We start from the raw sequence: 17,699 nt of genomic DNA on the forward strand, positions 1-17,699 counted from the left end.
TCTTACTGTTAGGGGGCATGGCTACACGTGACACGTCACTGATGACCGTTCCTGATCACAGGGAACAGTCATCAGTGACAGTGTCACTAGGCAAATAGGCATTTCCCTGTTCTGGCCTTGCCGACCGCAATCGTAGGATTCCCGGGAACATTGAGTTCCCGGACCCGCGGCCGCACTCTGCCAATCTGCCTACCCGTGCCATGTTGTTGACGCAAATAGTTATGCGGCGGTGGGCAAGTGGTTAAAGCGGAAGTAAACCCATCCATAAAACAGTTTTATTTACAGCATGTGCCGGAAATGTAACACTCCCATTGGTTGTGCTCTCAACCAAAAGGCCCATACACACGATCGGAATTTTAAGACAATAATTTGCTAAAGGACGTGTTGTGTCGGATAATCCGACCGTGTGTATGCTCCATCAGACAATTGTTGGTGGAATTAACGACAACAAATATTGGCTGTTCATGCTCGCCAACTGTCTGACAATAAATCTGTTAAATCGGATTATCCGATCGTGTGTACACAAATTTGTCCAACTAAAATCCAAAAAACAAACACGCATGCTCGGAACCAATGCTAAACATCAAACAATAGCAGAAGTTGCCCAAAGGGTGGCGGTAAAGAGCTGAAAAAACATGTGGTTTGGTGTATGTTGGCTGAAAATGTTCTGCCGTGTGTATGCAGAACAAGTTCACGGACAACGCCCTTCGAACAAAAATCCACTCAAAAGTCCGATGGAAGTCCGATCGTGTGTATGAGGCCTAACTGTCAAACCATCCAATGGCTGGTGTCATAACTGATCACATGTGCAGCATCACGGCAGTTGTAGATTAAACAGAGGCAAGGGTGGCAGCTTCCTTGGCTGAAAACGATAGGGGGGTTTACTTACACTTTAAGCTGGCCATAGATGGTTTAAATCTTGGCTGGTTCAGCAAGGACTGGCCAAGATTCGATCCATGTGTGGGCAGGCTAATTTTATCCAAGTTGATCCATCAATTAACTTGGGTACAACCAGGGCCATCTTTAATGTTGATTGGACCCTCAGCAAAAAATTTCTTGGCCCCCACCCCCATGCAATTTTGCTCTCCACCTGCTCTGAGACATAAAATAAATACCATCTAGACTTAAAATCAGTTTACTGTATCAGATCAGACAGTGATTGTGATTGGTTGACAGAGGTTGCCAGAGGTTACAGCATATCATTACCACTTACTGACTGGTTGCTAGAGGTTACAGCACATGATTTATTTTTGTTGATTGGTTGCTAGAGGTTACAGCACATCATCTCTTCACTGCAGAGGGGCATGATATACATATGAATGCCGCCGGCCTCAGCTATTTACATATAAATCCTGCCGCTATTTACATATGAATGCTCCCGTAATTTACATATGAATGACAGTTATTTACATGTAAACATGGAGTCTGCAGGTGAGTCATGTGTACAAAACAATAGAGCAGAGCTTTGCAGCATTAGTAGCAGCACTTCACATTGAGATATCAGGACACAGCAAAGGATTTCAAGGGACGAGGGAATTTAAACTGGGATAGTTGGCAAGTATGAGGCAGCTGCTTTGGGTCCCACAACAATGACAGGGCCCAGGTGCAGCTGCCACTTTTGTCCTGCCTTAAAGATGGCCCTGTGTATGTATATACATATATATAACCAGTATGTCAGGGGCCGGATTCAGCAAGGATTTACGCTGGCGTATCTATAGAATTTTGAATTTTTTACGTCGTTTGCATAAGTCGTTCGCGAATAGGGCTGGACGTAATTTACGGACTAAGGTTTTTCTCTGTTAGTCCGTTTTATCTCACTGAACAATAAAAGAGGATTGCTCAGAGCTGGATTAACTCTGTGTAGCAAGACTGGGCACAGATTATAGAAAATCGTATACTCTATATTGTGACAGCAAAAAAAAAAAAAAATTGGGGTTTACATCCACTTTAAGTATTGCTACCTTTTTGTTCTGATTTAACCTGGAAAAAGGAAGACATCTAGAGATATGAGAAATTATCAGGGCCCTTAAGTGAATGTAAATATTAATATTTAATATTAAAAAAAAAATCTTTTTGAAAAATAGACTTTCATTTTAAGAAATGTAGCCATGTTTGCCTATTATTACAAGGGAATTCTTTAGGCAAAAGCTGTCAGCAAACTTTAAATAGAGGAGGTCTCTAAGTTCTGATTCACATCTATGCATTTTTAAGGCTTAGGCCTCATACACACGATAGGTTATCCAGAGGACAACGGTCTGATGGAACGTTTTCATCGGTCCAAACCGATCGTGTGTGGGCCCCATAGGTTATTTAACCTTAGGTTAAAAAAAAGCCAACTTGCTTTAAAATTAACCTATGGATTCCTAACCGATGGGAAAAAAACGATCGTTAGTAGGCACAACCATCAGTTAAAAACCCGCGCACGCTCAGAATCAAGTCGACGCATGCTTGGAAGCATTGAACTTCGTTTTTTTCAGCACGTCGTTGTGTTTTACGTCCCCGCGTTCTGACACAATAGTTTTTTTAACCGATGGTGTGTGGGCGCGACGGACCATCAGTCAGCTTCATCGGTTAACCTATGACAGCGGTCCTTCAGACCGTTCTCATCGGATGGACTGATCGTGTGTACGAGTCTTTATTGCAGATTTGCACTACAGTCTGTTTAACATGGTTTCCTATGGAACACCTTCTGTAGTGCAAATCTGCAAAATGCAAAAAAAAAACTAAAAAGGCCCGATTCACACCTATGCAGGTTGCAGTTTGCATCTTCCAGGTGCATTTTGCGTTTTTTCAATACACATTTTTGATCCATCGAAGTCCATGGATCCAAAAACCACAAAAAAGTCCCTCTCCCTTTCCATAAAATTCATAGATGTTAATGTGACCCATAGGAAACAATGTTAAGTGGACTCTAGTGTGTTTCTGCAAAACAGAAAATGCACTAAAAAATGCATAGGTGTGAAATAAATATTTCCTCTTTTTTTAAGTTTATCTGTGTTCAGTTCCGTATTTGCTTCTGTGGAAGTAATGCCAGCTGCTGTATATTTTACACAGTTAAGCCAAGAGCGCCATCAAATGTCCGAGTTGACTTCCAAGAGGATGGATATGGCGTAGTGCAATGGAACACTGGTTATGAGTCAGCCACCATCACAGACAACCTGTCCTTTCAAGTTCAGATCATCAATAAGAACAATGGAAAAGTGGTAAGATTCCGTTTTTATTTCTGTCTAGATGATAATAATAGATACCGTATATACTCGAGTATAAGCCGAGTTTTTCAGCCCTTTTTTTAGGGCTGAAAATACCCCCCTCGGCTTATACTTGAGTCAGTGTACCTGAAGGGCTGCAAGCGTCCATTGTTTAAAAGTCGCGGCCTCCCCCTGGTCCCTTCCGTGATAGGCGTCCCCAAGCAGACACTGTGTTCAGTGTTCCACCTATCACGGATGTCCTCTCACCCTTGGACTCGATTTCCCAGCAGACACTGGGCTGGATTCAGGTAGATTTGCGCTTTTTTTACGGAGGCGCAGGGCAACGTTTTTGCCCTGCGCCCCCGCAAATTTACTAAATTATAAATTTTACTAAATTATGCGCGTTCCAGCGCTGATCGTAGAGCGCATGCTCCGTCGGGAAACTTTCCCGACGTGCATTGCGGCAAATGACGTCGCAAGGACGTCATTTGCTTCAAAGTGAACGTGAATGGCGTCCAGCGCCATTCACGAATCACTTACGCAAACTACGTAAATTTGAAATTTGAACATTGAACATTTGAACATTGGCTGAACATTTGAACATTGGCTGCCCCTGCTAATAACAGGGGCAGCCTTACGCGAAAAACGCCGTACGGAAACAACGTAAACTGCGTATGCAGGGCTCCCGTAACGTTGTGAATCGGCGTTAGTATGCAATTTGCATACTATACGCTGAGCACAACGGGAACGCCACCTAGCGGCCATCGCAAGAATGCAGCCTAAGATATGCGGGCATAAGAGCCTTATGCCGCGCATATCTTAGGCTGCAGTCGGCGTAACAAGGTTCCTGAATCAGGAGCATTCGTTACGCCGGGGCAAGTAAGCAATTGCGCTGTGTAACTATGGTTACACAGGCGCAATTGCTTCTTGAATCCGGGCCACTGTGTTCAGTGTTCCGCCAATCACAGATGCCTTTTCATCCTCGGACAAGAGAACGTCCGTGATTGGTGGAACACTGAATACAGTGTTTGCTAGGAGACCGAGTCCGAGGATGAGAAGACGTCCGTTATAGGCTGCTGGGAAACGCCTATCACGGAACGGGACGAGGAGGAGACCGCGACTTTTAAACAATGAATGGACGCCCGCAGCCTGTAAAAATTTCAGGTACACTGACTCGGCACAGTAAGGTGGCAATGGGCACAGTGGCAATGGGCACAGTGAGGTGGCAATGGGCACAGTGGCAATGGGCACAGTGAGGTGGCAATTGGCACAGTGGCAATGAGCACAGTGAGGTGGCAATGGGCACAGTGAGGTTGGGCCCAGTGAGGTGGCAACGGGCATAGTGAGGTTGGGCACAGTGAGGTTGGGCACAGTGAGGCTGCAATGGGCACAGTGAGGCTGCAATGGGCACAGTGAGGCCTGCAAATGGTAATTGTTGACCCTCTTTTCCGCATACAGGGGCTGCTGCATTCTCCCCCTAGGCTTATACTCGAGTCAATACGTTTTCCCAGTTTTTTGGGGTAACATTAGGTACCTCGGCTTATACTGTACTGTATATACGGTAATAAAAATGACTGTCTTCTCTCTATACCGTATATATCCTCTTCTCCTATTGCCACTCTCTCCGCCACTATTGCTCAACAGCCAGGACTTCTCTTTATCACAACAGAAGCTAGAGCCACTGCTATGTAAAGCAGAGCTTCTGAACAGTGTTCAGACCCCTATTCAGATGCTTCATTCAAAAATGTAACAAAAATAATTTTACATTGTATTATCTTTGATCTGCATATGATGCCAGTTTAACCCTACCAGGAATATTTTAAAATACAAATGTGTTTCCGCCTAAAACATTAGCTGCCAGTTTGCCACTTAAAGCGGAGGTTCACCCTAAAAAACATCCATGAACCATCCCATACAGCATACTAGCGTCAGCTATAGTATGTTTTTTTTTTATTTATTTTTTCGCTGTATTTACCATTTAATCCTTTAGTTTCGTTTTCAGACTCCCGCGGGGAGTAGGCGTTCCTATGAAGAGGGGAACATGATTGACGTCCGGCTATGGCGCGTCACGCGTTCCGAAAATAGCCGGAGTAGGACTCGGCTCTTCACGGCGCTATACGGCGCCTGCGCACAGACTAGGAGCTGACTGCGCAGGCGCCGTATATATCTGAGTCCTATTTCGGCTATTTTCAGAACGCGTGACGCGCCATAGCCGGACGTCAATCATGTTCCCCTCTTCATAGGAACGCCTATTTCCCCGCCGGAGTCTGAAACGAAACGAAAGGATTAAACGGTAAATACAGCGAAAAAAAAACATACTATAGCTGACGCTAGTATGCTGTATGGGATGGTAGATAAAGAAAAACATTTTTTTAGGGTGAACCCCCGCTTTAAGGCAACCCTACCAGGATTTTTTTTTTTATATACTGTATTTACATTTGTTCCTATTTAAAACATTAACTCCACTTTTGTGGGGGGAAAAAATAGCAAATAAAGAACAAATAATATAGCGTATACAATTTCAACAGAAGTCATATTGTAATTGCAGGTCTGCACGATCCCGCCGTAGCTGTACGTCGGTCTCTTTAATCAGGATAGCAGGCACGCGCGCCCCATGCTTGTGACCGGCAGTCGTGATGACCACTGGCCGCAAGCAATCACGGGTACGAGAGGCAGAACAGGGACGTGTGTGTGTGTAAACACACAAATCCCTGTTTTGTGAGGAAAGACAGATTGTAAGTTCCTAATAGCTAGACACCATGATCTGTCACTTCCTCTAGGCCAGTCTCCTCCCCCCCCACAGTTAGAAACACACTAGGGAACACAATTAACCCCTTGATCGCCCCCTAGTGTTCACCCCTTCACTGCCAGTCACATTTTTACAGTAATCAGTGCATTTTTATAGCACTGATCGCTGTATAAATGTCAATAGTCCCAAAAATGTGTCAAAAGTGTCCGATGTGTCCGCCATAATGTCGCAGTCCCAATAAAAAAATCACAGATCGTCGCCATTACTAGTAAAAAAAAATTAAATGCTATAAATCCATCCCCTATTTTTTAGACGCTATAACTTTTGTGCAAACCAATCAATATACTCTTATTGCAATTTTTATCACCAAAAATATGTAGAAGAATACATATCGGCCTAAACTGAGAAAAAAATATTTAAAAAAAATGGGGATATTTATTATAGCAAAAAGTACAAAATATTGTGTTTTTTTCAAAATTGTCGCTCTCTTTGTTTATAGCCTAAAAATAAATAAATCACAGAGATGGTGAAATACCACCAAAAGAAAGCTCTAAATGTGGGGGGAAAAAGGACTTCAATTTTGTTTGGGTACATCGTCGCACGACCGTGCAATTGTTAGTTAAAGCGACGCAGTGCCGAATCGCAAAAAATGGCCCAGTCAATGAGCAGCTTCTTTCTGTAAACCACTAATCCCCCTACCCTCCTATATAATGGAGAAAAAGAAAGAAAGAGATGTTTGTAGTCCAGACTGAGTGACAACCATGGTCAACGGTGAATAAGCGTTATCACCCTAGGACAGGAAGTGTGTTATTGGTAGTATTCCAATTGAAAATAAACAAAAAAACCTGAACAAAGGAAAACTAATGTGACCACATTATGTAAAGACTGGTAAGTTGCAATGTATTATATTTTTGTATTAAGGTTTAGATACGCTTTAAAGTGGTTGTTTCGATAATTTTTTTTACCTTAATGCATTCTCTTCATTAAAAACCTTCTGCGTTCAGCTCCCTCCCCCGCTCCCCCCCACATACTAACCTGAGATTATCTCAATCCAGTGCTCTGTCCAAGAGCAGCAGCTTTCTACGCTATCTCTCTCCTCACTCACCATGGAGGTAGCAGCGGGAGCCATTGGCACCTTCTGCTGTCAATTACAGCCTATGAGGAGAGAGTGGGGGTGGGGCTGAGCCACGCTGCATGTCAATGGACAAACACAGCGTGGCTTGGAATTGAGCCAGCACATATGCCCCCATAGCAGTGACCTGCTATGGGGGCACTCAGCAGAGGGGAGGATAATTGGTGGGGACCCTAAAAGAGGAGGATCAGGCTGCTCTTTGTAAAACTATAGCACAAAGCAGATAAGTATGACAATTATTATTATTTAAAAATATATATATTTACAATCACTTTGAAAAAGAATGGGGGGATTTAAATATTACAGACAATTATACTCACCTAGGTGGATGGAGCATTGTTCCCCCGCCACCTCTAAGACTGAATACTGAGCAATCAAAGATCACTGTCAGTCACTCTCTGCTCTGGCCCTCCAGCACTCCCTGAAGCGCCGGGCTGTGGAGGGGGCGGGAGCAGCTGGCTCAGGCTCTTAGGGGTGTGCTGAGAGGCTAACTTAGCTGCCATACAGACATCTATGTGGACCCCAACACTAAATTCAGGATCACTTCATAGTTTGAACCAGCTGAGTGATGTCAGCCAACAGCAAACTTTAGCCCACTATCAAAATATATAAAAAAGTGCAGCACTAAAAAGATAAATTCATAAAATTCCATATAGGAGATCTATTTTCATAGCGTAGAATCTCCACACCCATTTCCGTGAATAGATGTGCATGCAGATTCAACACTGTCAACAGCCAAGTCGTCAAAATCTGCAATTACTGCTGCTGGAGAGTCACCAGAAGTGACGTAATTGAAGATTTCGACAAGTTGGTTCTTTTGACAGAACACTAGCTGGAAGTTCATTAGCTCCATACTGCTCTCCAAACGACTGGACGCAAAAAAACACCGGTCACATGACTCACACTACGGCTACTGACAATTCAGTCACAAGACCGGACCAAAACAACAGTCAAACAACAGGCAATACCAAACCTTACTAATAAGATAAAAGATCCGCCAAAACGGCTTCACGAACATTTGACTACAAATAAAAATATTTAGACACTATGGGCTGGATTCAGGTAGCCCTGCGTAATCTTGTGCGGGCGTAACGTATCGCCTATACGTTACGCCGCCGTAAATTAGGGCGCAAGTTCCGTATTCTGAAAGAACTTGTGCCCTAAGTTACGGCGGCGTAACGTATGTGCTCCGGCGTAAGCCCGCCTAATTCAAATTTGGATGATGTGGGCGTGTTTTATTTAAATTTAGTGTGACCCGAAATTCCGCCGCAAATCTTCAATGCTTTAGATGTGAACGTAACTTACGTACAGCCCTATTCGCGAACAACTTACGCAAACGACGTACAAATTTCAAAATTCGACGCGGGAAAGACGTCCATACTTAACATTGCGTACGCCTCATAGACCCAGGAGCAACCTTATGCCAGAAAAAGCCTAGCGTAAACGTCGTAAAAAAATGCGCCGGGCGTACGTATGTTTGTGAATCGGCGTATCTACCTAATTGGCATATTCCTTGCATAAATCGACAGAAGCGCCACCTAGCGGCCAGCGTAAAATTCCAACTAAGATACGATGGCGTAAGAGACTTACGTCGGTCAGATCTTAGTCAAATCTATGTGTAACTGATTCTAAGAATCAGGCGCATAGATACGACACCGCAACTCAGAGATACGACGGCGTATCTGGAGATACGCCGTCGTATCTCCTACCTGAATCTAGCCCAAAAAAGCCAAAGAAGGCTAATAATAAAATACAATTCTAAGCAAGCAACAAATTGCTCATTCAAAACAGCGCCATCTTGTGGGGATAATGAAGACTGCAAAACATTGACTTATCACCTGGCTGGTACATTACATTTAATACATTAAAATAAAAAAATTGTAAAACCTCAAAAATATTAGTTGGTCACATAAAAAATCACATAAAAAGAAAAAAAAGAAAGACTATATAAACCATCACCCATTATTCAAAAAAACAATATGTTTTGAGGTCATAAATCCAGCGGGTTCCCATTCTGGATATCTCCCGCTGGACATGGCTCCCTCTTCAATGTGAACTCTTCGGCTGACTCAGGGTCACAAGCGTGCAGAACTAAGTGTACTCCTGTGACCCACTGGAGAAATAGGGCCAAAGGAGCTTTGAATAGTGGGCGGCAGCGACGATACATAGATTCATGCAATGCATGAATCTATGTATTGTATTCAGTGGCGGTGAAGGCGCGAGAGGGGGTGGTGCTCCTGCGCCCTGTATGGACGCACCGCCACTGCCAAGGTGATGTTGATGTGATATACCAGTCTTGCTATGGATAACTCAGTAGTAGATAAGTAGCTATGGCAAATGAGACATAAGGAAGGTTGGCTGGTATTTCCGTTTGCACAAACATATTTTAACACTAATATAATGTGATTGCTCAGACAATAGATTACAACTTCGGACCAGCAAATCCTAAATATCCCTTTAATAAGAAGCAGCTGAAACGAGGAGAAAATTATGCAGTGAGGGTCCGAGCAAAGCCGGTACTAAAACTCAGAGGAACCTGGAGTGAATGGAGCTCAGAAGATGAGTGGAGAAATGGTAACATTTTATGATTTGCTTATCTTTTACAGTATGAGATAGAGCGGGCCCATAAAATAGATGATGACTGTTTTCATAATGTGATGAATAGTGTAGATAATATCATAGCTCCCAACTGTCCCTGATTTCAAGGGACTGTCCCTGATTTGGAACAATGTTCCTCTGTCCCTCTTTCCTTCTCATTTGTCCCTCATTTTGGTCTGATCTATAGAGATGTATATAAAATGCACTTTTTATCTATCAAAAAGTGTTTCCCAGTGCTAAACATTTCATCCAAATTCTAAATAGTTGCTTTTGTAAATTCTAAAAGCCAATATAAAGGAATAGTAGTGGTAAAAAAAAGCACTTGTGGGTTTAACCAATCTTTTTTTTTAGTGCAATTCTCCTTTAAGGGGGTGTGGCAAGGGGTGTGTCTTTTACTTGCATACTTTTGCTGATAGGTGTCCCTCATTCCCATACCTCCCAACATTTTGAGATGGGAATGAGGGACACCTACTACCAAACGTATGTAGGCATAGGACCCACCCCCCTGCCACACCCCCTTAAAGGAAAATTAATCCCAAAAAAGTTTTAACAAATACACAAGGGCTTTTTTTTATCACTACTATTCCTTTATATTGGCTTTTAAAATTTACAAATGCAGCAATTTAAGATTTGGATAAAAGGTTTAGCACTGGAAAACACCTTTTGAAACATAAAAAGTGCATTTTATATACATCTCTATAGATCAGCCCTCAAAATTTACACTCGCATTTTGCGAGTAAATTTTGAGGGCTGGTGAGTGTCTGGCTGGCTGCTTGGGAGCAGGGGGGGCAAGCGAGGAGAGGAGAGGAGGAGCCGCGTCTTAAACAGCCCCTCCCCTCCGGGAAACTGATAGACAGATGGGTGATCTGTCTATCAAAGTTTCCCGGACAAGAGGGGAGGGGCTGTATATGACACGCACTGCGGGGAACACACAGCTATTGAATTGAAAGCTGTAATGTTCCCCGCGGTTTGAACCATTCGGTGGCGGCTCCTCCTCTCCTACCCAGCACAGGTAGGATGTGGGGGGAGAACTCTGGCTAATATGTGTGTGTGGGGGGGGGGGGGAGAAGAACTCTGGCTAATATGTTTGTGTGGGGGGGAAGAAGAACTCTGGCTAATATGTGTGTGTGGGGGGGGGGAGAAGAACTCTGGCTAATATGTTTGTGTGGGGGGGAGAAGAACTCTGGCTAATATGTGTGTGTGGGGGGGGGGGGGGGAGAAGAACTCTGGCTAATATGTTTGTGTGGGGGGGAGAAGAACTCTGGCTAATATGTGTGTGTGGGGGGGGGGGGAAGAACTCTGGCTAATATGTTTGTGTGGGGGGGAGAAGAACTCTGGCTAATATGTTTGTGTGGGGGGAAGAAGAACTCTGGCTAATATGTGTGTGTGTGGGGGGGGGGGGAGAACTCTGGCTAATATGTGTGTGGGGGGGGGGGAAGAACTCTGGCTAATATGTGTGTGGGGGGAGAAGAACTCTGGCTAATATGTGTGTGGGGGGGGGGGGAGAACTCTGGCTAATATGTGTGTGTGTGGGGGGGGGGGAAGAACTCTGGCTAATATGTGTGTGGGGGGAGAAGAACTCTGGCTAATATGTGTGTGGGGGGGGGGGGAGAACTCTGGCTAATATGTGTGTGTGTGGGAGGGGGGGGGAAGAACTCTGGCTGCAATGTGAGTGAGGGGACTCTGGCTGGAAAATGGGGACATTTTGCTGCATTGGTAGACATGGGGAGGCTGCATTTTTGGGCACGGATTAAGTTGTTGTTAATATTTATTACTTAATTCTACATAAAACATTTAAGTGTAATTTCATGAGATTTATGAGGGCGTGTCTGGGGGCGGGATTAGGGGCGGGACATGGTAGGGGTTGGGCGGGGCAACTGGTGGCGAGTATGCCTTGAGGCCTGGCTAGTAGCTCAGGACTTGAAATTTTGAGCCCTGCTATAGATCAGACCAAAATAAGGGACAAATGAGAAGGAAAGAGGGACAAATAAGGGACAGTCTTTTCGAAATCAGGGACAGTTGGGAGCTATGCATTCCCATCTCAAAAAGTTGGGAGGGATGTATAATAAAATTTGCCTCTGCCTTCCTTGGAAGGTCCATCTTTCATTGTGTCACTTTTGTTTTGTCACATAAGGTCAAACACTAAATGAAGTGGACATTCTTAGGGCCGGTATATACAGTATCACAGAAACACGTCTGATGCATTTTAGTGTGTTTTTAAAATGTAGTCAGTATGTTCCAGTATGTTTTTTCTCCTCTTGTTTTTTTTTATTTTCCAAAGGTTCCTGTCTTTTGTTTTGTTTGTTTTTTTGTTTGTTTTGCTGTAATGCATTCCGGGGCATATTTTTGATGCATTTTGCTGCATTCCAGTGCATTACCTTCCATAAAAAATGCAGCATTTGCTACTTTGGTTGACTGTACTGGAACACACTGCAATAGTGTGAATTGAAATCCATGTAACCTACTGTCCATGCATTTTTGATGCAGAAAAAAAATACACAGGACTGCATGTGGTGTGAACCGGCTCTTAACCCCTTGCCGACCAGGGCACGACGATATACGTCGGCACAATGGCACGACTGGGCAAATGGGCGTACCTGTATGTCCCCTTTAAATCGCGGCATTGAGGGCACCCGCACCCTCCGCGTGCTCCGTGTCCGCCGGGGGCCCGCAATGTCTGCCGGTGTCCCGCAATCGTGTCACGAACAAGCCATTTCCCTGTTCTGCCTAGCAATATGACAGGGATCTACTGTCATCGGGATTTGAGAGCAGTGATCTCTGTCATGTTGTTGTGAGCCCATCCCCCCTACAGTTAGAACACATCCCTAGAACACACTTAATCCCTTGATTAAGGGGGAGGATTTATTTCATATCTGTGTATTACCTAAGGCCAGTCACTTCACTGGGTATATGTAAGGGTTTACAACCACTTTAATATCTCTTGCAGGCTAGTGGGGTGAAATGAGCTAGGTTCCCTCTTTATTGTCACTAATTTATAATATGTTTCTTATGTGCAGATTACAGCCTCACCATACTGGATCGGATTGATATCATTATCCCAATTATCTGCATAGTGCTGTTATGCCTGATTATAGTGAGTTATATCTGCTTGTCCAGGTAATACTAATATTTTTTTTATATCTAGTATGTAAAGCACAAAATATATTGTGTCATTAAACAGCGCTGCCACACTCTCTCTCCCTAATAGAGGGCGGAATGTGTCTAGGGATTCAATGTAACAAATTGAATATATGTGACAACATAGTAAGTATAAGGCCTCATTCACACGAGGCGGACTCCGTTGCTACCCGCCAGCTCAGCGGGAGATCAGTCCGCAGATCTCCGCTGAGCCGACGGATGACAAGCTCCTCTCTGCTCACTGAGCGGGGAGGGACTTGTTGGGCACCGCTGTCTCCTATGGAGCGATCTGATGAAAACGGACAGCATGTCCGTTTTCATCAGATCTTACCCGATCCGATCCGCCATGGATGGATGGGGACGTGCCACCATACGTCTGTTTTTAGCGGATCCGATAGGGTCGGATGTCAGTGGACATGTCTCCGCTGACATCCGACGCTCCATAGGGATGCATGGAGCGGCCGTTCAGGTCCGCCGTCAAAACTGACAGGCGGACCTGAACGATCCGTCCGTGTGAATGGGGCCTAAGGCCTTATCACACATGCTGTCCATTTGTCTGTTTTTCATCCATCTGTTGACGGATGAAAAACTGACATCAATGCATCTCTATGGAAAAAACGGATGTCAATGGATGATCATTCATTTACATCAGTTTACATCCACATCTGTCATAATCCATTTTTTTAAACTGAAAAAGCTCTATTTTTCTTCCGTAAAAGAAACGGATCCATTTTTTGAAACTGAAAATGCTCTATTTTTCTTCCGTACAAAAAACAGATGTAAACTGACAAATGGTCAGTTTTTCAACCGTTTTTGCATTGGTAGTGGATGTAAAAAAAACTGATGAGAATGATGAAAAACGGATGAAAAACTGATGAATGCTTCATCTGTTTTGACGTGACTTAAAGCGGAGGTCCACACAAAAATTTAACCTCTGCTTTTCGGAACCCTCCCCCCCTCCTGTGTCACATTTGGGGGGAGGGGGTGCAGAAACCTGTATAAGGTATACAGGTATTTTCACCCACTTTCGGGCATAGACTCCCACGGGAGTCATGCCCCTCCCCCTGCTGCCTTCTGGGAAACACACTGGTCCCAGGAGACAGCAGGGACCAGTGAGGACGCGCAGCGCAACTCTCGCATGCGCAGTAGGGAACCGGAAAGTGAAGCGGCAATGCTTCACTTCTTGATTCCCTCACAGAGGATGACGGCGGGGGCAGCCGAGAGACAAGCGATTGCTCGGCTTCGGCTGCCGACATCGCAGGCACCCTGGACAGGTAAGTGTCCATTTATTAAAAGTCAGCAGCTGCCGTATTTGTAGCTGCTCTCTTTTAATATTTTTTCTTTTTAGGCGGACCTCCGCTTTAACTCATGAATTGAATGGTCTGCATGTGTGAAAGGGGCCTTAAAGCTTCATAAGGGCTCATTTGTAGTGGAGAAAATAACTATTTGATCCCCTGCAGATTTTCTATGTTTGCCCACTTACAAAGCGATGAAGGGTCTATAATTGCTCTGCCCTACGGGGCAATATGATAAAAAAAAAACGGTCCGCCTGTCTGTTTCTATCTGATCCGCCAGATGGATGGGGAATATGACCACCATCCATCTGTTTTTGGCAGACAGGATCATATCGGATCAATAGAAGAAACTGGAGGTCCACCTGAAAAACTGACAGTTGGACATGATCAGACAGTCCGTGTGAAAGGGGCCATCATAGATGTGCACAACCTATTGCATTAGGGTGTGCACCCCAAAGCTTACCAGCCACTTCTCTGCTCTCCATCCTGAAACAATGGGATGAAAGGGAAGCACATGGGGGACCCGGGCAACAGAAGGAAGAGTAACAGGGAAAGGAGGGGTGGCACATATTAGTACCGATCCACTATATTTTCCTCCTGTGGCAGCTGAATGTTGACAAAAGGGAGAGGAGGAGAAGCCTACTTTCATCTGCTGCAGGAGGAAAATACAAATCGGTTCCACTAAATTCCAACCCCCGCCACCTCTCCTGTCCAGGTTCTGAGGGTTGGCAAGGAAGGATTGCGGTTTTCCTTTCACCTGCCCACCAACCCCTGAATTAGGGTGTGCCCAGGCATTCTAGGCACACCCCTTGCGCACGCCTATGGGGGCCATACATATTTACCTTCTTCTTTACAGGTATGCAGTACCTATTATTTCTACAGTCATTTTTCAGAGTGTCACTTTAAAGTGATCCTGTTACTTTCACTGCATTGGCAATGTGTTGGTTTAATATAAAGTGGAACTGGAGGCACAGGGCCACATTCTCAGAAGAGATACGACGGTGTATCTCAGGAAACTCCGTCGTATCTCTGTTTTTGGCCCCGGGTATCTATGCGTATGATTCCTAGAATAATTTTCGCATAGATACGGCATAGATCCGACAGGTGTAAGTCACTTACACCGTCGGATCTTAGATGTAATTCGACGCTGGCCGCTAGGTGGCGTTTACGTTTCAGTTCTCATTTGACTATGCAAATGAGCCTGATACGCAGATTCCCTAACGAATTTGCGCCGTGTCGTCGTCGTTTACGTCGTTTCCGTAAGCGTAAGGTTACCCCTGCTATATGAGGGGTAACCTTACGCCAGTCCGCCATATGCCATGTCTTTTTCCGTAGGTTACGTTGTTTTACTAAGTCGTCCGCGAATACGACTTTACGTCAATGACGCTCACGTCAGCGTCATTGACGTTTTCCGTCGTGAGCTGGAGCATGCGCACTGGGCTATTTTTCCGCCCGGCGCATGCGCAGTTCGATTGGCGTGGTGGCGCGCTTAATTTGAATACGAGCCGCCCCCTTTGAATTATGCGGCCATACGCATTTACACTACGCCGCCGCAAATTACGGAGCAAGTGCTTGGAGAATACGGCACTTGCTCCAGTAAGTTGCGGTGGCGTGGTGTAAATGGGTTACACTACGCCGCCGCCGATTCTATGAGAATCTGGCCCAAAGTATTTAAATTACAAACAATCAGGCTCTTTACTGCAGAAGAGAGATGCAATCTCCTTTTCCTGAAATGAACGGCAGACGAGTGATGACATCATGGCAAGCACGAGTAAAGATATCTCAGCTCTGCATTCACTTATTCAAATAATTTCTGGGCATATTTGTTTCAAATGGGCAAGAAAATATATATTAGAAAATTAGCCCATTCTAGGGTCCAGCTTTACACTGGGTTCACACATGTGCAGTGCGAATTTTAGATCTGTTTTCACTCCAAATTTCCAAAGTAGCTGTTCAGCTGCAATTTAGATTCTGATGCAAATTGTAGGAGCGGGCAGCAGCTGGCATCCTTAAAAATAGCTTGTTGTCAATGATTTGGTCTAGCAAGCTGGCCACCGTGTCTTTAACAACCGATGACAAATCAGCCGTCAGCGGGGTTCCCTGCTGACAGCTGAATGTAAACAAAAGAATTGCCGGTAATAAAACTTTAGGAAAAAACAGCGTTGGGGTCCCTCAGTCCATACCAGGCAGATATTCATACCAGACCGTTATCTGAGCATGCTGCCTGGTAGGCCAGGAAAGGTGGGGTGGGGCGTTTGAGCGAGCACCCCCCCTCCTGAACTATACCAGGCCGCATGCCCTTAACATGGGGGGGGGGGGGGGTGCCGTCACTGGGTGCTCCCATCCCTTATTTTATTTTGTGGTGGGAGGCTGCAGAGCTTTGAGACAGCAGGAGCCAGCATCAGGCCCAGACCTGTTTTTTTTTGTTTGAGTCATCGGTGGCGGCGTTCATTGTGATTTTTTTTTCCAATAAAGGACTTGTCAAAAATTGTCTCTGTGTTTATTTTTGATACTTTTTTTGGTGAATAAATACAGGTACAATGTAACCAATACCCATTCACAAAGGGGGGGCCCGGGATCTGGGGGCCCATGCCGAGGTAGGGTTGCCACCTGTCCAGGATTCACCCGGACAGTTCGGGTTTGGGATCTTGTGTCCGGGTTTCAGTCTGCCTGAAACCCGGACACATTATTTAGACAGGGCTGTGGCTCCCCAAGTAACTGAGGTAGTCACACAAAAATCTGTTGCCATTTGGGAGATGCGGGCCGCTGTCTGGGGGCAGGTTTGGCATCACTGAGGGGGAGCCACGATGTCAGCAAGAGCAGTTTGACCACACCCACTGTTTGCCGCAGCGCGCTGCAATACCACTGTCCTTGAGGCACCCAAAGGTGCCCCAGGTCTTTTATTATCCGATTGTGTATACTACGAAAAAAAACGTGCCCTGTGCCGCTAAAGTGTTCGGTTTGGCTCGAAGAAAAGGTAGCAACCCTATGCCGAGGGCATGTGGCCTGGTATGGTTCAGGGGGGGGGGGGTGGCTCATTCGCCCCGCCCCTTTCCTGGTCTGCATGCTTGGATAAGAGTCTGGTATGGAATTTGGGGAGAACCGACTTCTGAATGGCACATGTCATATCAGTTTTGGACCCGAAGTGCTAGGTATGGATCTGGGGGGAAAACCACCCTTTTTTTTACTTCTCAATTTTACATCGTGTTCAAAACTGATGACATGTGCGATTTAGAAGCGTTCCCATAGAAGTCGCACCTGAACAGAACTTGACAGTGCTCAGAAAATGCACAGGGCTCTTTTTCAATTCGCACTGCATATATGTGAACAGCTTTAATGTTATGTCACATGTCATGCGAATCGGATACGGTTCAAAACATATCCAATTTGCATATATTATTATTATTTAAGTGCTTATATAGCGTCGTCAATTTACGCAGCGCTTTACATATATATTGTACATTCACATCGGTCCCTACCCTCAAGGAGCTTACAATCTAAGGTCCCTAACACACATTTCTCCCTAACAACCATTCATCTACTAAGGCCAATTTTTTTTTTTAGACGGAAGCCAATTAACCTATCAGCATGTCTTTGGC

The 17,699-nt window shown here is 44.9% G+C and overlaps 1 protein-coding gene across 1 annotated transcript in view; it reads left to right on the forward strand.

Annotated features, from left to right (window-relative positions):
• Positions 1-17,699, forward strand: part of LOC120943422 (interleukin-4 receptor subunit alpha-like) — a 51,783-nt gene that overhangs the window by 29,352 nt on the left and 4,732 nt on the right. Inside the window, exons 5-7 of the mRNA XM_040356709.1 lie at positions 3,055-3,203; positions 9,484-9,643; positions 12,685-12,784. Of these exons, the coding sequence (XP_040212643.1) occupies positions 3,055-3,203; positions 9,484-9,643; positions 12,685-12,784 (409 nt within the window). The remainder of the gene's footprint in view (positions 1-3,054; positions 3,204-9,483; positions 9,644-12,684; positions 12,785-17,699) is intronic.

The sequence above is a fragment of the Rana temporaria genome, chromosome 6 (genome assembly GCF_905171775.1).
Source record: "Rana temporaria chromosome 6, aRanTem1.1, whole genome shotgun sequence".
NCBI lineage: Eukaryota > Metazoa > Chordata > Amphibia > Anura > Ranidae > Rana > Rana temporaria.